This window comes from Pinus tabuliformis, chromosome Q, assembly GCF_031772625.1.
Source record: "Pinus tabuliformis cultivar Carrire ecotype Pingquan chromosome Q, CPIR1, whole genome shotgun sequence".
Classification (NCBI taxonomy): Eukaryota; Viridiplantae; Streptophyta; class Pinopsida; order Pinales; family Pinaceae; genus Pinus; species Pinus tabuliformis.
In genome coordinates this window covers 34,986,663-35,012,364 of record NC_142296.1, presented here as the reverse complement: position 1 = coordinate 35,012,364, position 25,702 = coordinate 34,986,663, and the positions used below count along the sequence as shown (strand labels likewise).

General features: G+C 38.2%; 1 protein-coding gene across 2 annotated transcripts in view; it reads right to left on the bottom strand.

The window, feature by feature from the left end:
• The window catches only part of LOC149218148 (uncharacterized), a 185,332-nt gene extending 159,952 nt beyond the window's left edge, over positions 1–25,380 (bottom strand). The window contains exons 1-2 of one of the 2 annotated variants that reach the window (XM_089383827.1): positions 25,004–25,380; positions 24,469–24,732 (exon numbers count right to left, since the gene is read on the bottom strand). In XM_089383827.1, the coding sequence (XP_089239953.1) occupies positions 24,469–24,732; positions 25,004–25,053 (314 nt within the window). In that variant the 5' untranslated portion in view covers positions 25,054–25,380. The remainder of the gene's footprint in view (positions 1–24,468; positions 24,733–25,003) is intronic. The other variant, XM_089383828.1, reaches the window with a different exon arrangement.
• Between the last annotated feature and the right edge of the window lie 322 nt (positions 25,381–25,702).

Sequence of the window (25,702 nt, the reverse complement as noted above, 5' to 3'; positions counted from 1 at the left end):
GCCATTTATACAATAGTGTTTCAAAGCAGAGTGTAAAATGCCGCAGTGAGATCATACAGATCAAAGTCTTTGTACAATTTATTGTGCAAATGCAAAAGTCATCAAGTATTATAGTAATGCAAAAATACAAGCGTGAGACTGAGATAGGTGGGATCACATGTGATTACAGTGATGTTGAGACTTTAACTAGTGAATCGAGACCATAAAGTAATACGCTCCCATACATATCTGCTATAGTGAGGACATTCCAAATCATGATCATTGACTTACTAAATGCAGAGATATGAGACCTGTGCCACAGTGTCGTAGGTGAAGGTAAGATCTTGTGCCAACAAATGGAATGCCTGCTTTTTTCATGAGTTCCTGTATGCTGAAATCTTCACCAAACTTGTCATGTATCAATGGAAAGACAATATTTGTGTAGAGAGCAAGATGAACTCATAGAGTGATTTGAAACCCTGAGCTAGACTGTCAAGTTTGAAATCAAAATCTATCGGGGTGTTCGAATACATCTGTGCAAAAGATATCGCATACGCATTGAGTTGACGTGCTTCTCTTGATCTTGTGACACTGTCATGCGAAGATAAGCCCTTGTGCCAAGCTATGCAAATATAGTCTCTGAGCTATCCAAACAAAGATGCCATTTGCTTCAAAACAATACCATACAAGCCTCAGAAAATTCTTTGTCCAAAATTATATGAATGATTGATCTGTCTCTTGCTTGGGCTTCACTTCTCCTAGCTCCGGTACCATGTTAAATTTTGAGTTAAAGCGTTCTTATCATGGCAGAGTTACTTCAGATATCCATATAGCCCAATTTTCATTAGCAATCACATAAGAAATTATTATCGTGACAGTAACTGAAGAAAGAACATAGACAAAAGATGCAGAAGACAAGCCAAGAGAAGAGTACACATGCATATGGCTCAAGCCAGGGAAAACCCTTGATCAATTCATCTTATTATTAATATCAAACGTTCAGCAGAGAGAGTACAATAATTAGAGACAAAATGCCTTGTCAATTTGAATATCCAGTATGAATGACTTTGGACAAGAGAATAGCCCAAAACTGCAATGATATCATTCTGTCAACAGTGGTAAGTGAGGGTTTCTTATAGTCCACTCTTGTTTCATTCAATTGACCTAGAAACTCTCCTTTCAGCTGCGGCTTCCCTTGTTGAGCAAGAGGTTGTCCATAGATGGCTCTTAGAATTAATCTGATCCTGAGATACGCTTCACGACCCCTCTATTCTGACCTAGTGCATGCCTGCAAACACAGAAAGGAAGAATATTTGAGTTTATGCCCAAAACTGACCAGACCTGCTGAAGATGAATTCGGTCCTGTAGTGACTGAATTTACCCATCAAAATATGTGGTTGATTATCTGTGGGAACTCGGCCCTAATGCAAGGAATGACCTGGAAACAAACCCTGCTTTTATTGTCCAGACCTACAGCGTCCTTGTTGGAGAGACACGGCCCTAGTGCAGAAGATAACCCACACCCAACCAATCCTTTGACCTCCTTCAAGACTACAGTTGCCTCAAACATATTTTCCAGCAAGTTGATGTGTACAAAATGAGGGAGAAGACTCCTCTATATATACAATTCAATGGGGGCTGAAGAGACATGACTATTGGGTTCGATGAACCGACATAGAGGAGAAGTCGACCTTGATAATTTACATGAGAAAACATAAATTAACAAACCCACTTTTCCTTATCCAAATTTGACAATCTTTGGATCGATTTTGGTCCTCTCGAAAAGAGGAATTCAATGTTGTAATAATCTTTCCCAAAAGAGTTGTCCAAGGTGGAATTTGGCCCTAGTTGCCAATTTTAACAAGCCATAATCTGATTGAATTGTTGTTGTCTCTAGGCTAATATCCGAGTTATTTCTTGTTGCCCTTGAATAATCTGTTGTCCTTGTTGTTGTCCTTGGTGTTGCCCTTGTAATATCAAATTTGTCATTTTTGTTTGCCCATGAATTAGTACATGTAAAAGATCCTTGGAATTTGGTCTTCCTCAATCGTCCTCATCCCCCATGGCTACGTTGTGGTTGTCTCTTCTTTTCCTTACTATGTTGTTACTAGTATCGGCTGGAAGCATATAAGTCTCACGAATTCACAAGTTGGTAGGATGCTTGTGCTTTGATACCACTATAATATATCAAGGAAAATTTTTGCCCTAAACTTCAACACAGATTCTTGTTCCAACAAAAGTGTTGTTTGAATATTGTGCAATTCCAACAATATGATTCAATAGTCCGTCAACCAATGGAATTCCAACGCAATTCACAAACCCTAATAAATTTAGTAATGTAGCAGTGCCCTAAAAAAATTTCAAATTCACAACAGTCAAACCCTAAAAACAATTCAAACCTTGTCCAGTTAGACGCTCATATTTCCTTAGAAACACTTCGTTTCCCTACACCTAACTCCCAAGGTCTTCATTTGTGCTCTGTTCAAAACCCTTGAAACCGCAAAGATTTCAGGAGAAGGTATGCAGACTTCAGTAATCATTTGTAAGTGACTTCTTTCAACCTTCAAAAACTTAATCATCCAACTAATTCACTACAAGACCTTCGGCTGTTAAAAACACATCATAAACTTCAACCAGCTTCGAAAGGGCTACAAGACCATGCGGATTTGTCACAGCGAGCTACAGGGATTTCGTCTTGGACTCGAGCACTGTGTCGACCTCGAAGAACCATCTATTATCACAAAGTAGATTCGTGTAAATTCCAGAAGAATTGGCCACAAACTTCGCTATGATTTTGAACTCAAATGCTCGTTGTTCCTTATAGTTGACTTCAAATTGATTGCTTGAGATGGATGTTGCCTTAGAACTAAGTTGCACGAAACGGGGAAACGGAAACGAGTTTCCGAAACGGGAAGCGAAACGAAACGCGACCTCCCCAAATTTTGGAAACGGGGAAACGCGAATATATATATATATATATATATATATATATATATATTAAAAAATATTTAAAAATTATTATTATATATATGTGCAGTCATAAAGCATGAATGATACATTTACATTATATGATTATAATTTATTACATTTAAATATTAAGATTAAATTTACATCACATTTACTCATGAGTCATGAATGATCACATAATGAAAATAAAAATATAGGAAAATCAAAATCAGACTTTATTTATATTAGTATATGAGGTTGCAAGTACAATAAAGACTATAAGGCTGCAAGAACTATAGAGACAAGTCACAAAAGACTAATCCTCATCATAACAATCCTCATCAAAAATAGAAGCAGCACAATGCTCAACAGTGGATGGTAGTGCTGAAGAAGATGATGCACCAATTCCACTTCCAGATTCGGCCTCAATATTCAGGGCAGCAAGAGAGAGATCCAAATCAAGATTTTTTGCATCCACATCCCATTCTTTAGAAGGACCACTGTTGTATTCTGGACCCCTACGAGATGCAAGGCGAAGGTTGGAGTGCACATAAACAAGATCCTCTGCTTTCTGTGAGCCCAACCTATTGCGCTTCACAGAATGAATAAAACCATAAGTGCTCCAATTCCTTTTTGTTGATGAAGAGCTTGCCACTTGTGAAAGAATACGAATGGCAAGGTTTTGCAAATGTACACCATTTGCTCCATGACAAATCCACCACCTAACTGGATTCATGGTGCTTCTCTCCTCCAACGCTGATATATCTGCATAATCATCTATTCCTGCAGCAAAACTGGCAAATTCCTCCTTTACCTCCCTATGTAGATGAGAAGGAAACATTCTCATAAGGGCTTTTTTCACCCCAGTAGCCACCTCTCTATCCTTATGGGGTGCCTTCCTCTTCCCATTGCTTTTAGCAATAAGCTCCTCATCATAAAATTTGGGGTTCAAAGCATGTGCTAAAGTGTGCAATGGTGTATTGAAATTGTTCCACCTATCAACAATGATTTTCTTGATCAAACCAGCAAAATGATCATCAACAAACAAAAGTTGTGGAGACTCCTGCGAAATGATTTCCATAATTTTCTCAACCATGGAATCCATGCCATCATATACCTCTCCCAAGAAAGGTTGGTCAGTGTCAGCACTCCGGAGAAGCTCAAATGCAGGGGTTGTGAACTTTAGCAAGAAATCTACCTTGCTCCACCAATCCTCATCAAGGCACAATCTACGCACCATAGATCCCCGCTCTGAATCTGCTTGTCTCCACTAAATCCAAAGTTGACTCACCACCATAGAAACTAATGCATGCTTAACCTCAACAAGGCGGCGCAACATCACGAAGTTTGAGGCATATCTTGTCTCAGCAACTTTTAACAACTCCAATTTGGAGTACTCTCGAAATATGGCCTGAGACTGGTGGTGGTTGGTGATGAATTTGATAATCTCCCTTGCTTCCCCTATGAGTTCCTTTATCCAGGAAACTTTGTTGTCGATCTCCTCTAAGATCAGATTTAGATTATGGACAATGCATGGTGTCCAAAAGATGTGGTCATACCTCCCCTCAATAATTAAACCTGCAGCTTTGCAAACTGGTGCATTATCCGTGATAACTTGCACCACCTTGTTAGGCCCTATTTGTTCAATAGCTTTTATAATAACATCAGCAATGTACTGTGCATCTTTCACCTCTCCTGAGCAGTCTTCTGCCTTGATAAACATTGCTCCTTTGGGGGAAGTGGCAATGATATTTATCAATGGTCTGCGCCTCATACCTCATATCTGTCCAACCATCTGAGACTATGGTAACCCCAGAGCTACTCCAGGAAGAACGAATTGGAGCTAAAATGTCCTCCACAAGGTCCTTCTCATTTTTGAGAAGCTGGGTTCTGACTTTCTCATAGTTGGGCCCCTTGTACCCTTGAGGAGCTTTGTTAACTGCCCTTATCATATCTTGCCAGTAAGGAGAGCGAACAACATTGTATGGGATACCACATGCATAAATGCACCTAGCCACTCTGGAATCAGTTTCTTCTCTTGCTTGCACATTCACCAATTTAGCAATTCTGCTATCCTGAACTGAAGGGGATGCCCCTGGGCCTCTGGTATTTTTGGGTGCTGGTTGTTCATGTTGTTGAGGGTGACCAGCTCTCCTCTTTCTTGCTTCAACTACAATCCTTGGCTCAATGTTAGATGGAGCTTGAGTAAGCTCATCATGCCTTCTCTTAGTACCATCCGCCTCATCTTGCTCTCTTTGATATGCCCTCCTTGCCAACGGATCTGATGTTTTTGTGCAACCTGAAATCCCCTGTCCTCCTCCATGCAATAGATGCGCCTTCACTCTTGGGTAGCAGCCCTTGTACGTATTATTGCAAAGATTGCATCGCCATTCCCATGAGCCACCACCTCCACATCTTTGAAGCTTCGTCACATGCCTCCAAAGAGGATAATATTCAGCCCTTGGGTTGGCCCTAGGGCTTGCCCTTGCAGCTGCACTTTGGCTGGAAGCCATTGCTGCAAAAATAAATTAAAAAAACAAATCTGTAAATAATAAAATTTAAAAACGTTTTTCATATTTTTGGCTGTATAAACCCTAGAAAAATTGAAGAAATAGTAAGAAAAAACTAAGAAATGAATGTGGCTTACCCAAATTAATTTTCTGTGGCTGAAACTACCCTAAAATGCCAGAAAAGAGGAGAAATATGGCTGTAGCTGAGCCAAATCTGCTGCAAAAATAAATTTAAAAAACAAATCTATAAATAAAAAACGTTTTTCATATTTTTGGCTGCCTAAACCCTAGAAAAATTGAAGAAATAGTAAGAAAAAACTAAAAAAATGAATGTGGCTTACCCAAATTAATTTTCTGTGGCTGAGACTACCCCGAAATGCCAGAAAAGAGAAGAGAAATATAGCTGTAGCTGAGCCAAATCTGCTGCCACTGAAATCTCTTGCTGAAATCTCTTTCTCTTGTTGCCGAAATCTCTTTCTCCTGCTGCTGAAATCTACTTTGCTCACTGCTCAAAACACCCTGGCTGAAACAACTACCAGTCTCCAAGAGAAACGACTTGCTGAATAGTGTGATGAGAGAATGAGACAAACTGCTCTTTTATAACTTTAGAATAGGTTTCTAGAATTTTCCAGAAACCTAAAAAAAAATTAAAAACCAATTAAAAAAAAAATTAAAAACAACACATTAAATTAGGGAAACGTGGCTCGTACGGCCTGGAAACGCGTTTCCGGCCGTACTGCCACGTTTCCGTTTCGGGAAACGTGCCAGTACGGCCGGAAACGCGTTTCCAGGCCGTACGGTACGCGTTTCCTGGTTTCGTTTCCGTTTCAGGGGGGAAACGACCCCTACCCCCACGTTTCCTGCAACTTAGCCTTAGAACAAACCTGCTTTACTTGTTAATGATTCTTGAACTGGACTCTTCTTCAATAATCTATGCCAAAACAATAAATGAAACCCTCACTGCCTCCAAATGGTCAACCTATGTCAAAACCAGAAATTAAAACATAGATTCGTTGCCCTTCCAAATTGGTATTTCCGTGCCAGACAAGGATCAAGAACCACAAAATTTTCTTGCTTCTCCAGATATTTTTCATGTGCTAATACAGAGACAAAAGATAGATTGGTGTCAACTAGAGTGGAATTTTGCACCACCGAAATTGACAAGAAGAAAGGGGTCTTAAAACCATCAGAGTTAATGCTCAAGAAACAAATAAATTGATCCACACAATGATGATGATCCAAATGAGTTCATCCCTCCTGTATTTATAGATTTCCTTGAGGGGTTTCCCCTCTTAATTGATTGAGGAAAATACACTCCAAACCCCAACTTTGAGTTTATTTTCCCAACTGCCCCCAAACCGTTCCTAAACCTGGGTATTTTTGGGGTTTCCCCTTTATTGAGGAATATAGGCTATGATGATCGGTAGGGTACATCATCCCTCATTAGCCCTTAATTTGGGGAGGATGTTACAATTATCTTGCAAGAAAATAAGAATGATGCACATAAATGACATTTTAGAAGGAAACCCATATCTATATTAACTCATAGATAATTCCATGATGTAAAATCCCATGGCTTGGTGATCTTGTCTAATGCCAATCCCATACCCTTATACATTATATAATATAATGGAAAAGCTACAAACATACCAACCTTGAAATCCTGAAAACTAATACGTTTGTTGAATTCAAAATGGGATATGAAATCCTACTTTCTCCATTTGAAGTCCAAGGAGACTGGAATTGTTACCCATCAAAATGTGGGTAACCCGTAGGAGAATATTTCCGCCTCTTTAGACAACCAACCTATCAACAGCGTTGTAGAATCAACACATAACATGATGCTAGAAACCTCTACTTCTTGCTCCAGTCAAATTTCACTCCCATCCAACATTCCTTCTTGAAGGAAGGTGGGTCATCCATCAAAAAGTAATTTAACCTTTTTTGCAATCATGTGCTTTTACATAATGTTATGGGCATACTAATATGGATCAAGGAGCAAACCAAATAACTAACTGATCTCGTTTGTATTCTTGTTCCTTCACCAAAATCTAGGAGGTTAGTCTTTGGCTCTAATCTAGTGGGACCTTGTTTAAGGCCTTAGGGTATGGGAGTTTGAGGCCTTAAGGTATGGAAAGGGCACTAATGGGGAAGCACTAACTAAAATATCATGTCTAAGGTAATCCATACTAACCACTTTCCATCTTTCCACTTATTCATCTCCATTCTTTAGGGTAATGGTCATTAGTCAAAGAGATAGACACCTTCTCATCCTCATCCTTCAGTCTGGGCCCGAAAACTTAGCCCTAGAGGTTGATGTAGCTAAACAAAGGTAAAAGCAGAAGAAAGCCATAATGAAAGAAAAATGTAAAATGCAAAATATGGTTGAGACATGAGCTCTACCCCCTCATTAGCCATCACCCAATACCTCAAGCTCATCTAAAGAAACAATCTCTTGTATGTTCCAAAACTAATGAGTGATAAACTACTTCGTCTTAAAGGGGTAATTGAAAATCTCAAAAGCAAGCTTGGGCTCCTAAGTTATACACCCAAATAAAGATAAATCATAAAAAGTAAAAGGCACGCCAAAAGGGTGGAAAAAGCACACTGAGAAAAGGGGTAACTCATGCATTGACTAGTTAGGCATTTGATGGTGAATTTTGTGTGCAGTATCAGTATGCCCCAAACATTAGGTATGGTCCACTATGATGCATTTATGGTTATTGTCCTTAATTATTGCTAATTTGACTTGATCTTGAAAGGGATTTTCCAGGTGGTGTTCTAACAACAACAAACACCTCTTAAGAGATGATTCTTAGTCTATTCAACAACATTCTAGAGGTGGTTTTACTCAATCTAGAGAATGGTTATCATTATGTGGATGGAACATTGCCCAACCCAGGGAGAGCGTTGAGCTATGAGATGGTTCACATGGTACTTGAGTAACCCCGAAAGCTGAAACATTGGGCCACTAAGACTCATTCTTGGATTTATTAATGATGAGCACAATTAGACCTAAGACACCCCTGAGTTGGCCTTGACACTGTTTGATGGCATTACTTGTTCCGAATCCCAAATGATTATGGCTATCCTTAGATGAAAACAAAAGACTTGCACATCACTAGTAGACCCCAACGCTTGAGCATGATAATGCCACATCACCCCTTTTGCCCTTAGAAGGGAGACATAGAGCACTCTAGTGATCACATCAAGGTTTTGGAGGCACTTTTGGGGCCATACCAATGTACTTCGAGTCTTCGAGTTATTCCTTGGAGTATGGAGCACTCATGAACCATTTGTCACTTGTTTGTGGCATATTAAGCACTTATGAAGGTTGACGTCATAGTGCGGGAGCTTATTTTCCCACACGTTTGGGAATTTTGGCATTTATTATTATGCTTTTGAGCTATATTGAGATTGGATTGTAACGTCACATTTGTTGAACACTCAAACAAACTTGTTTTAGGGATTTACTTGTAAAATTAGTGGAAATAAAATTACTTACTCATATAAATAGAGGAGGCCTTACTCCACTTTTCACCATCACAAATTCATCACTCTTCTTCTAAAGAATGTGAATTAGTCCTTTTCTTCTATTTGGGCCATAATGTGATCTTTTTATGGTGCAAATTCTCTTGGATATGGATTTTTGCATGGAGATGTTTTCCTAGGGTTTAGTTAAGTGTTTTTTTAGAATTTTGTAAGTTTCATGCCTATTTTCTATATTTTGCATATTGTACTTCTATAGTAGGATTTCTATTTTTGTGCCATGATTAAACGCTAAATCTTTGATGAAATCTTACTCCTTTAAAACATGCAAAATTATTCTCTTTGAAACCTTTAAAGAAACTCTGAGTTGCATTCCTTAAATTTATATTCTCCCCCTGATAAGGAAAATCACTAGGGTTCTGAAAGTGGATGCGCTAGTCATCCCCCCTTACTCCATCAAAGTTGTTCTAATTGAATTTTTCCCTAGAAGAATCCATTTAGCTCACTTAGGACAAGGCATTAGTCATAACTGTGTTGATCATCCATTTATTTAATTAAATTCCTCACCCTTTTCCTTTTTCCTAGATACCTAACGTTAAGGCTAAGGTTATATGTGGAAAATTGCTAAAAAGTGAGTTTATGTTTGATGTTTATGCTTCATAAAGTAGGAATTGCATCGATAAATAATATAAAAGCAAAACCTAGCATTGTCACATGGTAAAAACCTCCTCTCTAGGGCTAATGTCAACCATAGTTTGTTGTTTTTACATCTTTTCAGCGATAAAACTACACAAAAAACCCTAATCCTTTGTGTTGATTTGACAACCTTGCTCCCTTTGTTGACTTTTCTTCAAAAGGCCTTTTTTGTTGGCTATTATGAGATCGTGTACCCTATCTTTGAAAATCAGCAAAACCCTAATTGATAAAGCCATCAAATTGGTCAAGGATTAGAGTACTTGAAATCATAGTATTCAAAACCAGTCGGTTCGAAGCATAGACCAGTCAAATCGTCCAGTTCATTAGGTCGAGCTATCCAACCAGTAGAAAAATCGGTTTCAATAATTGCTGGCAAGGTTTCTAGGTCTAACTGGCGATAAACCAACTAGTCAATTCCGTCATAAACTAGTTGGTTTATTGCCAAGCCAAACATTAACCCAACAAAAAGAGGTTTTGTGTTTTTTGAAGTGGTTCTGAGGGAAACTTGGGGTTGTTTCGCTCCAAGAAAAGCATGCCACCCCTCTTATTTGACTCACACATCGCAACGCTAGCAACAATACAATCAATGGTAATGTTAAATTCTTAAAATGACATTTCCTTTGTCTTTCATTTTCATCCTTTTACTTGAATTTTTAACATTGCGGTTCGGACATCATTGGTTTTGACATGGAGAAACTAAAATTTTCGATTTCACTCAAAATCCAGCAAACTTAATGGTTTTCAAGATTACATGGTTTGGGGATTGCCATGTTTCCATTTGATTTTGTCATGCGTGAGGGTATGAGATTGGCATTTGATCAAGAGCATGAAGCCCTTTAAGTATCTTGATGTCGGTGGCATTGATTGTTGAATTTTATTGATGTTCATGGTATTGATTATTAAACTCCTCTACCATGGCCTTAACAAAAATGTACCCTTCACTCAAAGGAAAATAATTGTTTAGGCATGCTAAGCTTTTTCTACCATATTATAAGGTTGAAGAGATGAACCCTTCACTCAAACCAAAATCATAGGTTGGGCATGTTAAACTTTTTCAATTTCTATCATATTACAATGTTGGACAATCCAAGTCTAAAAACTTTGAGCTAGATTATTTTTATGTATCTCTTGTTGATGATCCCATTTCTAGTAGTGTTGAATCAATGATGAATTTCGTGAGAGATCTTGTTGATTAATGATTTGTAGTTTTGATGTCTAGTTTTGTTGCTACTACGATCAATACTATTGAGGTTGGAGAGGAGTCTTAGGAGTCCTCAAACTCTAAGCTAGATTATTTATGTGGCTAATGTTGATGATCCCATATCTAGTAGTGGTGATGAGTTTGATCATGATGAAGAGTGATCATGTTGATCATTGATATGTAGACTTATAGTAGGCCATTAGCCCCATAGCTTATAGCATTTTTTGGACTCATGAGGCCATTTAGACCTCATTGATTATGTATTTTGTTGTTCATATGTATTTTACTCAATGCCATTTTGATATATTCACTTTTACATGCTATATAGATGAGAAAACTTTGCATATTTTTGTCTCTATTTGTTTGGAATCATAGTTTTAGACCTTAAAAAAAAAAGTTTTTTCATTAAATATTATTAATTTTTTCATGTATTTTTTTTAAAACCAGTTCATTGAGTTCTGACCAGTCTGGTTTTTCAGTTTTGATTTGAAGCCCAGTTTGATAGGTGCACCGGTCCAATCATTGGTTCTTGTTTTGAATACTAAGCTTGAAATTTGACATAGAACATCATTGAGATCTGACCAGTTTGGTTTTTTCAGTTCCGCTTTGAAGCCCAATTTGATAGGTGGACCGATCCAGTCACCAGTTCCTGTTTTAAATACTATGCTTGAAATTTGACATAGAACATCTAGGCAATATAGGCTCTAGCGTTTTTGTATTGTTGAGAAATACTAGGGCAAATATAATTAGGATTCTTTTTCTTGTTTTCTCGTATTACATTGACATTTCTTGTGATATTAGTTTAGCTCATTATCATTATCTTTTTGTGTTTATCATCATCAAGACAGTGCCAATAAAGAAGATCACAATGCAAACAAGAACACCAGAAAATTTGGCTCTTCACTAGGGCAAAACCTCTCCATAGGGGAAAACCCAAAACTTTTCTTTCTTATAGAATTCTCAAGGAAGACTTCCAGACCTTGACCAAGACAACTCACCAAGTGAGGGTCAACCACCCAATCAATACTTCCTTCTGCAATTCGGATTGCTTCTCTTTCTTGGGATGAAAATCTGAACAAAAGACAATATCCCTTTCACACGTGTGATCTTGTTAGCACAAATAAAAGATGCCAAAGATAAACCAAAAGTTTCTTCTTTACTTCCTCGTTTCCCTTCTCTCTTTCCTCGCTCTATTCTTACTTCAAACTTCAAGATTTGCGAACTTCGTGAGTGCCTTCGGAGGTTGAATGACTCTTCTATATATAGCCTTTTGTGTGGTGCAACTACCTTCTCAGTGGGACGACCAACCCATCACTTGGTTGTTTCTTGTCCCTTTTACATTTAAAAATAATTTATTTTACATTGATCTAAGAGCCCTCTAAGGGACTTTACATCATGACCTTGAACTTGTCAAAACCCTAGGGCACCCAATGGGTGCTAAAAACTAATAAAATAATTAAAGGGCAAGAAACCCATTCTTCAATAAATATTTTTTCTTTAACAAAATATAATTTTCTTTTCTTTTTCTTTTATAAGTACATCAAGTCATGACACATAAACAATTATGAAGATCGAAGCTAGTTACCATTTTTCAACATGTATCCCATTTGATAGACCTCGTATCATTCACTTTAAGCCATCAACATTGAATATCCTCTATGTGAGTTTAGGGGAAACCTCCGTTATGGTCAAATACCACTGAAGAGCAAGAAAAAGGTTGTTGAGGTGACAGTTGCTACCCTTTCGCTTGTTTCCACAAGGTCTGGTTTCGCCTAGTGGGGCATTGCACTAGGCCTACTAGATTTTGCAGTAAGGAGAACCACCCTTGAACATCCTAAAACAATTAACAATAATGTTAAAAATTTAAGTAGAATTTGCCATTCTCCTTTATCTACCATTTTTTTTATCCTTTTGCTTTAAGAATTTAATATTACCATTAACTACCAAGGTGATAAACTCATCAAAGCTCAATCCTCTCTTTGTTCTATCCTAAAGGGTCATTGCCATGAATAGGGTGATATTTTTCCTATGGGCCCCACAGCTCTTTCAAGCATTTAGGTGGGACCACAAACTTCCAAAAATGCGTCATATACGTCCTAGAAATGGTTGAAATGCCTTGGAAAGATAGTCAACTGTATCTTTTGGCATTTTTAGATTTAGAAACATTATCGATCACACTATAAGGCATATCTAGATTTGGAATGCCATATGATATGATCACCAGCATTTCCAAGGTGTTTCATACTCGTTTCGTCCTTTCTAGGCATTTTGGGTACTAGGCCACAACCAAACTAGGCATTATTTCCTCCAACTTAAGACCAAACTTAGCCAAGTCCAAGATTTAAAATCCCTAACATGTAGCACCAATTTGTGCCTTATTTCACAATAATTATGTATAGTTCGCCGGATTATTATAGTTCAACAGCTTTACAAAAAGGAAGTCTATACAAGAAAGAGCCTCCATGCTGAAAAATGAAGCAGAGGGGAAAATAGCAAGCCAAGTAAGATAAGGGGCTCAAAATTGGTGAGAGTGTCCATGTCAAGTGGAACAAAACTAGTGGCGCAAAAAATCATGTAATGCGGGAATAGGAATACTCCAATACCACTGTTAGAACTCAAACATAAATGAAAGAGAGATTGATAAGCATGTGATTCATTATCATTCATATGACACACATAAATGCAAGAGAGATTGATAAGAATGTGATGCATTATCATTCATATGACACATAAATACATCAATTTCAATGTTGCAAACATCAGCATCAAGATAAAATCAGCAAGGGTCCAGAAAACCAAAAAATTGTAAAAATCGAAAAAATATCGGTAAAAATCAGCAAACATCGACAAAATTAAAATACCACCAAAATATCGGTAAAAATTGGCAAACATCGGCTTGGGAAAAATATTGTGATTTCACGATAAAATCAAGATGTTTGCAACGTTGATCAATTTACAACTGTTGGTTTCATCTTCCAAGAGGTCTCTTGGACTCCTCACGACTCTTCACATACACTTGTGGCCCTTTACCCTCCTCTCAAGGGAATAACACAAATTTACATAATCTTTAAGGTCTACGTTTCCAACCAAACCCTACCACCCTTTCATTTTTATTTACCTTCTATTCACTTTCACTCCTTCATGCTCATTTTATCTTCAATGTTCATTGTTCATTGTTAATTTTCAGTTTTAACTATTAACTTGGCTCTAGATATTGATGATCTCAAACCTAGTCTTTGAGTTGTCAGTGCTTACTATTTTTCAGTTCAAATAATTTCAATTTGCTATTTCAGACTTCAATATCTACTATTTTTCTTGGTACTAGTTAGATTCTAGATTGATGAATTTAAATCAATGTATCACTATTTTACTATTTCTGTTCCATTTATGGTTTTATGAACCAATGTATTTCATTACTGAATCTGAATCATGTTTGTATTATTTACAATTTTTTAGTACAATTTTACTATTTACTGTTTATTATTTACATTGCACAATGATGAATTTGCATGAGATGAATTGTTATTGTTGGGATTTTATCATTATTATTTTTACGCTTATATTTTTAGAGAAGGGTACCCCTCTGCTAGGGACTCCGACAGCCCCCAACCCCCCAAATCTTTCCCAAAATCTGGGGGTGCTTCCACATCCCCAATGTGTGTCTCCTCGCAACCGCATTCTGCCATCCTGGGAACTTGGTGTAACATGGGAATTTTCTCTATTTTTGGTTCATGGGTTTTTGATCTCACACACTGATCATATCCTTATCTGAAATCAGAACTTTTAGAAAACCAGGTGGATTCATATCCACATTTGAGACTGAGTACCCCGGTCAAAAGTGTTACAGTGACACAAGAAATGACACAATATATGTCAAGATTAAACAACAACAATTCAAAAGTTGATGCAATATCTTAAACTGCCCCAGGAGCATTGATTCATATGCTGAAGACCTAAAGTTATGCTAAAACTAGGACAAAACAAGGTGTTGTTTATGGGCATATCATTGCTCTCACAACAACAATAAAGGAAGTTTGCTTTAACTTGCTTCATGATTTCAACAAAAGAGATGGCATATAGCCATGATTGATTGCAAAGCCATAACATAACCAAAAGGATGAATCAAGCCTTTAAAAAGGACAAGAGAACACTAAAGATTAATTGCTATTTAATCACCATCTATTTATTTGAAAATGTTTTTACTTCCAATAATGCTAGTCCATTGTTCCTATCCAAAGAAGGTGAATTGAACGATAAAATATGACAGTATAACATTAGATTTCAGCATACACACTGCTTTTTAGCCAGAGTGGCAATATTCTAAAAGCATAAAATAATATAGCCTAAAGAAGGTTAAAATTTGATCAATTATGAAAAAGACAAATAATGGCCCACTGTTTTTACTATATTGAGTGATATAGAATGCGGCTGAATTTATGTAATGTTCCCTTCTAATTAATTTCCCAAGGGAGAACGATGTAGCCTACCCAACTATGTAGGCTATAATCAATGATAAAGGGGATGGGGGTGGGCGGGGAGGGACCCATTATCCAATGTTTTGGGGCAGCATTGGGTAAATGTGGGATTAATTGGGGGAAAACTTGTGGAGGAAAACAGAATTGGGGCCAAGTGGAGGTAAACTTGTAACCCCTCACATTAAAATAAGGAGAAGAGACTGCATAAGGAATCTATAAATAAGAGGGGAGAAATCATTTTCACATCACTGATTGGTTGGATACTTTTGTCTTGTAAGTCGAGGCTCTGAGGGTTTTCAGACCCCTTCTTTTGATTAGTTTCAGTGGTGATGATCCCACCCTAGCTAATCTTCTCTATTTCTTTAAAACAGTTTTGCATAATTCTCCGAGGCATTCTCTTCATCCAGTGGTGATGATCCCACCCTAGCTAATCTTCTCTATTTCTCTAAAACAGTTTTGCATAATTCTCTGAGGCATTCTCTTCATCTGATTGTGGCAAGCAAGAAGAATTCCATGGATTAATTGACTTGAGAAGGCTGTCTGTGGCATATTACCTTCTGCAGCAAACCAAAGGTTTTCAAAAAAGGCACTTTTGTGGCTCTGATAGGGCAATCCGGGATTATTAAAGTGTAGAGACTACCACAGGAGGAGAAAAGGCTATCACTCCCAAGCAGACCGAAACTCTGATTTAGACTTGCAGCTAACCCTGAAGGGGATTATCTGAGGGCAGTGAGGCAGTGGAGAAGCAGCGAAGACACTTTGATCAGGACAGCACCTCATTCCCATATTTATTTGTGGCACCGCAGCTTGATTAAGACTGACGAGGATAGCAGAGGTCCTTATGTGCCATTCCTGGGACAGCGGCACCCCTTACTGAGCTACAGAGACTGATCAGTGGAATTAAGGACTGTTTTGGCAAAAGGGGGGGCAGTTTCCTGCGGGTTGTTTGGTCAAAGAACTTCCTGTGGCACCGAATTTGATTAAGGAAGACCCTGAAGCAACAGAAACCCCTTCTGTAGCACTAAGGCCTGTTCTGTAACCAGTCTAAGGCAGCAAGGCCCTTACCTGTTCAAGAGAAAGATTTTTCTACAGCATAAGATCCTATCTGAGGCAGTACTAGGGCATCGAAGCCTTCATTTTGTTGAGAAATCTAGGGCATGTAGATAGGGTACTTATTTAATTTGATTTCTCGTTTTATCCTTGACAATTTCTTGTGATTTATATTAGGACATTATCATCATTATTTATTTCTTAACATCACGACAAATGCCAATAAGAAGATCACAATGCAAACACAAGAACACCATATGTAGGCTGCTAGCCAGGGCCAAAACCAATCTTAGAGAGGAAAACCCACAAAAATTTCTTATAGAATTTCAATGAAGACTTCCAAGACCTTGACTTTGACCCAAAACCAAACCTTCCAAGGGATGAGCCAGCCAAACTTCAAATAATACTTCTGCAAAACTTGGACTGAGGAAACCCTAGGTTCTCCTCCAAAGCTTCGCATGTGTGGGCAGCAGAGACAGAGATTTCCTTCCTTAGTCAATTTGCTAGCCTCCAAAGAACTTCGCTGGCTTCTAAGAGAATTTCACTCTCCTTCATTGCTGGACCAGACTTCGCTACAAACAGAAATATATTGCTTGATGTATGTGTCACAAATGAGGTGAGGCTCCTCTTTATATAGCCTTACAAGAGAGCGATTTAGGCCTCCTTGGGCCGACATGGAGAGAGTTGGCCGACTCATCCCTTAGAGGCTTCTAGACATCATATTTTACAATAATATTTTTCCTTATTTGTTACAAGAGCCCTCCAAGGGCTAGAAACATCATGACCTTGACATTTGACCTGTCAACAAGACCCCTAAAGCACTCAATGGGTGCTTTGACCTATGACCACAACATGATGGGCAAGAAACCCATTTTAATAATAATGATTTTTCTTTTACAAATAATTTTTCTTTTCTTTTCTTTTCTTTTGACAAGTACATCAATAATTACATCAAGTCATGACTCAAGTACAATTTGAAAACCAACACTAGTTACATTTCAACACTCCCTCTTAACTAGGGACATATTCATAATTGACCACAGGTACAAGGGCAGTGCTTCCATTGAATCATTCTCATAAGAAGAGTCAGATTGGTAAGCCATCTCATAAGTTATTTCATCAGCTTATATTAGTGCATCTCATTATATCAACCAACATTGTCACATAGCAAGGCCTTGACTAGCAGCTCTATCTCTCCACAAGATCAGAGCACAATACTGACAAGACAATGACTAATAGACACCATCAACATTGTCTCTCAAGGCACATACTCCATCCAGATGTTCACAAGGTATGTCCTTCTAGGACCATTCATGTCTTGGAATAACACATCCTCAAGGAAATTCCTCTTCGACTAATCTTACCTATTGGATGCCCTACCACATCCTCAAAGAGTATTTGTATCATTTAGATGCTTACCCAATCCTCCATTCTTTCTTCACGACATGAAGACAAGAATGATGTGTCTATCTCTCCCTCTCAACTAGGGAGGATATACCCATTCCTATAAAAGGAATATATCCAAACTCCCTCTTAACAAGGGACTTGCCCCAGCTCCCTCTTGACTAGGGACTTGTTTCCAGCAACAGTGATCTGCTTCTTTGGTGGATATTGTGGTACTCATAGCTACTTGTAGAGCTCCTCTTCCTGCATCATGTCATGAACTTCAACTTCTTTATCATGGAGCCTTTCTTCTTCATAACTTGTTCGTAGGGTATGGGCCATCTTCTACATCACTTTCTTTTCAACGAAACATAAGGTTGAACCAATAATGATGCCATCTTTCTCTTCATTAGAAAGTGATCTTCTAATCCACATTTAGCTATCCTTATACAGCTACCTCTTCCATGTCATGCTTCTTTCAAAATCTTCCATCCAATGACATGAGTACCAGTTGACTTTCTACAACCCTCTTCCAGTAGCCCTGTTTCAACCCAGCCAAATGATTTCAAAAATCAAAATGAACATCAAACCAAAGTTACCTTTTTATGATGGTCCTACGTCATGACATCTATTTTCTGCAACATCAACATCCTTTCACATACTATATGAACCATCTCCAAGATATACATTACCAAGGTTCTCCTTCTTCAACATACAAATATGAGTCTTCATACCTTCTTCATGGAGATGCCATATCTAATCCTTCTTGAAACGAATCTTCTTCATATAGCATGATCGTGCAGAACTTAACAACATATCATGTCTTCATCAATATCATGGTCTTCAATCTTCATCAGAGCCTTTGGCGAAACATATCGCAACCAGTCATCTAGCCTTGCACCTCATTTCTTGGATGAGGTCCATTGTGCTGTAACTAAACCAACAAGCTTCTTAAGAGGCCTGCTCCAAAAGCAAAGAGAGTAGACTACAACAGTCATAGTCATTCCTCCCATGATGAAGAACTCATTTCATGTCATCACAAAGGAGGACCCATAAATGATCCTTATTATCATCTTGCAACAAAATCTTTACATCGACTAATTGACTACTATGTCAAGTTCATGAATTCTTTTGTATGTTGTCATTAACTCTTCCAGGCATCCATAGTCGCACAATTATATCATCAATCTATTAGAGTACCCAAGGATCCAAGGAATCTTACAGTTCCCTCCTTCCATCATGCTTGCCAAAATAGAGGATTTGCCCATCCTTCTTTCTTTACTTCCAATACCTACAACATTCATTGACAAGTACACCCAAGCAAAGTAATAACAAAAGCATGATGTCAATCTGTCAATCTAAGGTTACCGTGAGACTTAGAGGTTGTAGTTCAAGGGTTTTCAAGTGCCAACCCTAGAACAAAGGTTCCATATCTTACCAACCTTATCCATGCCTACTTGACATGAGCCCTAGATTGTACACAAACCCTAAAGACCAAAGGTTAGGGCCTCTTGAGGGAACAGCGTTAGGTTTCCATATGACTAGGGTTTTACTTTAAGGTTTTCAAATAGCAATACCTATATTAATAGTTTTAACAACAAACCCTAGTACCACTAACCTCGCAATAAATCATGTTGGACCCTTAATAAAGTATACCATACATACCTCAGGGTTTCATACCTTTGTTGTAGAGGCCTACAGTTCTGGATGCCATGGTTTCTTCATTGATTTTCTTCAAGGTGTGCATCTTCACTGTATTTATTTGCTTCTCTTTTCCTGCTTCAGGAATAGTATACTATTTCTCGTTTACTTGTTTGTCAGTGATGCACAAATCTAGAGGACTGTCTATAGCGATATATCAATTACCTAGGAACTTCTAGAAGTTTCCAAAATGTTGACAATGACTATCAACAAAACTCATCTTTTACTGTTACCAACTGATGTAACGAGAACTTTCCTTCAAAGAGATGACTCTCAAAACATCGTGACCCTACTTACTTCCTTTGGACCACTATCTCTTCAAAGTTAATAGACTCATCTTCCTCTGAATCTACTTGGTGTATAGGTTAACACAAGACCGAATGTTGTAAGTGCAACAATATTCAAAAACTTTTTGTCTTTGAATGCTACAGGGACTGTCAATTATTTGCACTAATTATTGTCACTGTCACAAAAATGTGACCTTTCCCACCACCTTTAGCTTACTTCTTAAACCCATGTGCCCTTGCTACACACAAAACGATTTCAAAAATATTTTTACTAAAATCTCAAAATCAAACAACAGGACTTTTTCACTGACATTGGCCCACTAATTTTTGGCAAGATCGAATTGAACATATATATGTGCCAACCTTGTCATTGTTAATTGCATAGATCCTTCATACTTATATTTAATCAGGTCTCCTCTTGTGAATAGATGCACAGGACTAAGGTATATATTTGTAGCCAATTTGAAGGAGACCTCGGCTCCTCCCTATATGATGACAATAGCCTTTAATTTGCATCTTCTAGAGTCTTTGGGGACTGATACAAACTTGACTTCCCACAGATTCACTCAGAATCTCAATCTTGAATGTATACAGGTGTAGATAATGGATCTTGTTGCTCCTGGCTCTAAACCTTCGATACTTATGACCAAAATTGATCTTGGACCAATTATTTGCACATGTGTAGAGTGGGTATATGAATGCATAACACCATACCATACACATTTCGGGTGATTTGGTTCCTTTCTAGGGCTTCTGATAGTAATATCAATATCACAGAAACCTCAATTTTTTGATAGAGTGTTTGCTTCCTTTTCTAAGATTGTTGGAGAAGTTAATAGAAAGGCTTTTGATGCCTTTCAATACTTGGAACAATTTGCAGCAAAAATAGATCATACATACCAGAGATAGCTTCAAAAGTTTGGAGGTTTTTGAAGACCTTGTGGTGACACTTTTGACCTTCACTCCTATACCAGAGAAAGCAGCGACCTTAGCACTGCTTGGCAAGGCTTTCATCCTTCACAAATGACCTCATTATGACCTCTCTTTGATGAAGTAGTTATACGGCTTTGTGACAGAGATTAGGGCTAATAGGCATGCCTAGAAATCTTTGATTTGCTTTCCAGAGAGTGTTGTCTTGAGAGTTGCTCCCCTTTTAATATGGTCTCTTGAAACAGAGCTAAAATGCTCCTCAAATACCCTTGCTACCCTTGATAAGACCTGCGGCCTAATCTCTACAATTAGGGCTTGATAATGTGCCCAAAAATTCGTCTCATTTGCCTCCACAAATTCAGCTTAGGGGTTTCGCTTTACTTGAGAAGAGATGATGCCAAAATGACCTTCTTTTTGCCCTTTGTTCAAAGCCCTAGCTCTAATTCCATGTTAAGAGATCTAGGGTATGTAGATAGGGTACTTATTTAATTTGATTTCTCTTTTAATCCTTGACATTTTCTTATGATATATATTAGGACATTATCATCATTATTTATTTTTGTTTATCATCAAGACAAATGCCAATAAGAAGATCACAATGCAAACATAAGAACACCAGATGTAGGTTGCTAGCCAGGGCCAAAACCTCTCCTAAAGAGGAAAACCCACAAAAAATTATCCTTATAAAATTTCAATGAAGACTTCCAAGACCTTGACATTGACCCAAAACCAAACCTTCCAAGGGATGAGCAAGCTAAACTTCAAATAATACTTCTGCAAAACTTGGACTGAGGAAACCCTAGTTCTCTTCCAAAACCGAGACAAAGATTTTGTTCCTTAATCAATTCGCTGGCCTCCAAATAACTTTGTTGGTTTCTAAGAGAATTTCGCTCTCCTTCATTGTTGGACGAGACTTCTCTAGAAACATTAATATATTGCTTGATGTATGTGTCACAAGTGAGGTGAGGCTCCTCTTTATATAGCCTTTCAAGAGAGCAATTTAGGCCCCCTTGGGCCGACATGAAGAGAGTTGGCCGACTCATCTCTCAGAGGCTTCTAGACATCATATTTTACAATAATAATTTTCCTTATTTGTTACATGAGCCCTCCAAGGGCTAGAACATCATGACCTTAACTTTTTGACTTGTCAACGAGACCCCTAGAGCACTCAATGGGTGCTTTGACCTAGGACCACAACATGGTGAGCGAGAAACCCATTTTAATAATAATGATTTTTCTTTTACAAATATTTTTTTCTTTTCTTTTTTTCTTTTGACAAGTACAACAATAATTACATCAAGTCATGACTCAAGCACAATTATGAAGACCGACACTAGTTACATTTCAACACATTTGATAACAGATGACCAGTCGGTGATAACCACAGCGGCAGCATCCACTCCAGAGCACGCAGATCACTTGAATGAGGGTGTCTAGGGAAGAAATCTGGCATCAGATTCCTCTGTGCCCTTATCTGAGGCAGCAAATGCCCTGACACTGTTCTTCCTCAAGCAGCAAGACCAAACAAGGCCATTCTGATAGCGGAAGCCCACTCGGAGAGTGCAAACCACATCTGAGGGATTTGTGTGTCAACAGCCTCTCATCAGAGCACACTTGAGACAGGAGACAGAGAAGTGGTTGTGGGGGTAATCAGGAGCCAGAAAGGGGAATCATGCAGGTCAACAGGGCAACCACAGGAGAAAACTGTCAGCTGTTAATTGTGTTACTAGTTAGTATTGTAATCCCTGTAATGAGGAGGACTACTGTTCTTACTTACTCAAGAACGTAAACCTGTGGAGTTGTAAAATGATGTGTACTGTTGATAATTCATCTACCTGTTTATTGTTGCCCATTAAATGTCAAATATGTTAAGTTGTAAAATAATACTGTATATTGGTGCAATATATTCATATGCTCTTGACAACCCTAAGGGCAAGAGTTCCCTTTGGATATTACAATTTACTGTCAGATTGTGTTTCATTTTCTCTTCCCTCAGTCCAATCTTCTATAAATGTTTAATCCTCTTGCTCGGATCTGCCTACACATGCTTCTTCATTTACCTCTATCACTAGATTTCCCAGATTGTTTGATATATTTTACAGCTTAGAACACTTCATGGACTATCAAGACATCAGTACACCGTGCCATTAAAAAAGCACCTCCGGCAGTACACTCTCAGGATCAGATCACTGTTGCAGGTAGGGCATAATTAGGTAGGTTAAAAAGTATTGCCAGAGAACACGGCCCCAACTTCAGAGCACATTGATGAAGTCAAGGTCACGTTCAAAGACAACACAATAAAGAAATTAAGGATCGGAACATCTCATAGAATATAGTCTTGGGTCATGTTTAGCTGCAACAAATAAAATCACTTACAAGTTTAAAGTGTTTCCAAAGAATGCCATCCTGAGTTCAGAGTGCATTAATGAGATGGAGCCAAATGAACACCGAATTAGATTTAATTAATGTAGCTTGATTGTTAAATTAAAAATTAATGTATACTACCAAACTAACAACCACAATTGGCCAATGGGAATATAAAAAGATCAGCAATGACTGATCATTGAGAGTGCTAAAGCATCTCGGGGAGAACTGCAAGAGAAATAAAAGAGTACATGGTGAGTGCCAAAAGAGATATAACCAGACACTGTGAAGCACAAACAACAGATGGAAACCCTGAACCATAAATGCTGTTAACAATCAGCTCTGCTAAAAAACAAGGCCACAGAAAAGAAAGTGATGAGATTCCTTCCATCTACCAGTCTTGTACTTGCGGATGAGGATAATTCTACATAAAGCGACACAGGGGTTGAAGATTTTGATAAGCCATACAACATGAAATTAAGGGGATACAAGAGTCAAGCTGTACAATTGACCAGCACGAGGACTATTTTACTTTCGTAGTGGAGAATATGTATGCTCTTTCAGAAAGGCTCCCTGTAACTAGTTACTCTGTGCAGCAACAAACATAAAGATTTTGTTTCGGTAGTGGACCTTCTTTTCTAGCACCGTTTTGAGTCTTGACTGTGTCAGGGGGGCCTGCAGAAAGATCCATGAAAGATCTCAACATTTAAGAATACTTGTACCTGAATGATTTGTAGTTTAGCGCGCTGTAAGGACTATGAAAGGACATATTGGTAGTACCATTCCAGGTTCAGATTTGTAATGTTACAAAGGTTAGGTAATGTTCAACCACAACATAATTTTGATTCTGAAGCTCAGGTCCAACTCCATGATGATTATGCTTGGGAGGTCTGGAGTAGCTGATTATGAATTTTAAATTATTGCAGTTCAAAGGCTCACAATTTCCCTCATAGGAGTCCTGCTTACCCGAGGAACTCTCCAAAGTACCTTCCCCATACCCTCCTGATGGAGAATTTAAATATTATAGCCAGTAGACAAAACCCAGGGTTAAGAACGCTTCAGTGAATGGAAGATAACGTTTCAAATTCGACCAAAAATAGAAACCAAGGATCACAAGAAACTAGTAGCGTATAGCCTCGACTTTGAATAAATGAAATTTGCTGATTTGAGGTTTAAATAACGCAGAGGGCTCCCTATAATCGGCTGTTTTGTACCACTGCTGGAGTACAGCCATTCTTTAATATGCGATTCTAGAATGACGCAGTTCTAGGGTTTCATTCTCTCCTATGGGGATTCTGATTGTCTGATTTAACATTTGAGCAATTGAAAGTACAACAACGAAGATTGGCAGAATGCGATTACCCTAGACGAAAAAAAATAAAGCCGTGCATAATTTAATTGACTACAAAAGTGATACATAATAAAATGAGAACTTTGCAAAAAAACTAAGAACTTACTCAGTCTTCAGAGTGTCTTCCCAGCGCCCGCCGTCACTTTCTGAACCCGCATCCAAGTCGCCGAGGTCTCCAAAATCGTCGGGATCCCCCATTATATCATCCAGCACGCTCTTCTCCATGCCCTTGCTTCGGCGGGGTTTCTCCGCTATCTTATTCGTGGACGCTCCGGAGTTCTGAATCGACTGAACTTCTTGATCTTTAAACCCTTCTCCGTTCAGACGCAGTGCAACTTTGACGCCCATGTTATCAATAGCTATGTTTAAACTGCAGAGACGACGAATTTCCAAGAACCATAAGAAAAATGCTGCCAAAAATTCTACCAGTTTCTTAAAAAAAATGTCATTTCACACAACGGTTCGAGTCCCGTTGCCCCTGGGCAGGGTAAATGCAAGCTAAAGCTCGACAGCACTGCGTCAGGGGACTCTTTGTTTCTTAGAAATTTCAAGTCCAACGGGGAAATCGACCGTGAAACCAGAGGGGAAAGAAAAACAAAAACAAAAACAAAAAATATCGCTTTTAACAAAAAGCATAATACCTGGAATGAGCAATGTCGTCCCGTTTTTTTACCATGACCTGCTGCGGCATATAAACTCAATTTCTTTTGTGAAGACGTCCAAAATCGCAGAAGAAGAAGCAGGAGGGCTGGAGATTAAATTGATATGTACAGTTGAATGAATGCCGGCCTTGTATACTTAATAACGAATGATGGTATACGGAATGGGACACTCGATTTTATCAGCAATCCCCAATTCAGATATGCAACGGATGATTTTGATTTGATTTCCGAATTCCGACGCTCCTCTATCACCGGTCTGAGCCTTAATCACTGGCACATCTTTCTGCTTTCTACACCCCTGGTAACCGGTCACTCCACCGACACCTGACCATGGCGCTTTACAATTCGTTACATTGAGTATGAAATATTTGGGTGTGATATATAATGCCAATAATTTTTGAAAGCCTCGAATCAAGTGCCATTACACTTCATCAATTGACATTGTCCTTTCTTTCCTTTAAATGATATATAAAAAAATTGTATTAATGTGAAAAAAATAATTATATATATCTAAGCATAAAGCTCCCATCTTCGTGTGAGTGTCCATCCTTTTAGTTTATCCTTTCTAATTAACTTTACCTTATTGTTTAAGGTCATGTGAGTGCCCATTCTCTTTTTCAATGAAGTTTATGTTTTTAGTTTAATATCGCGGTACACATTATTTTATTTTAGTTTAAT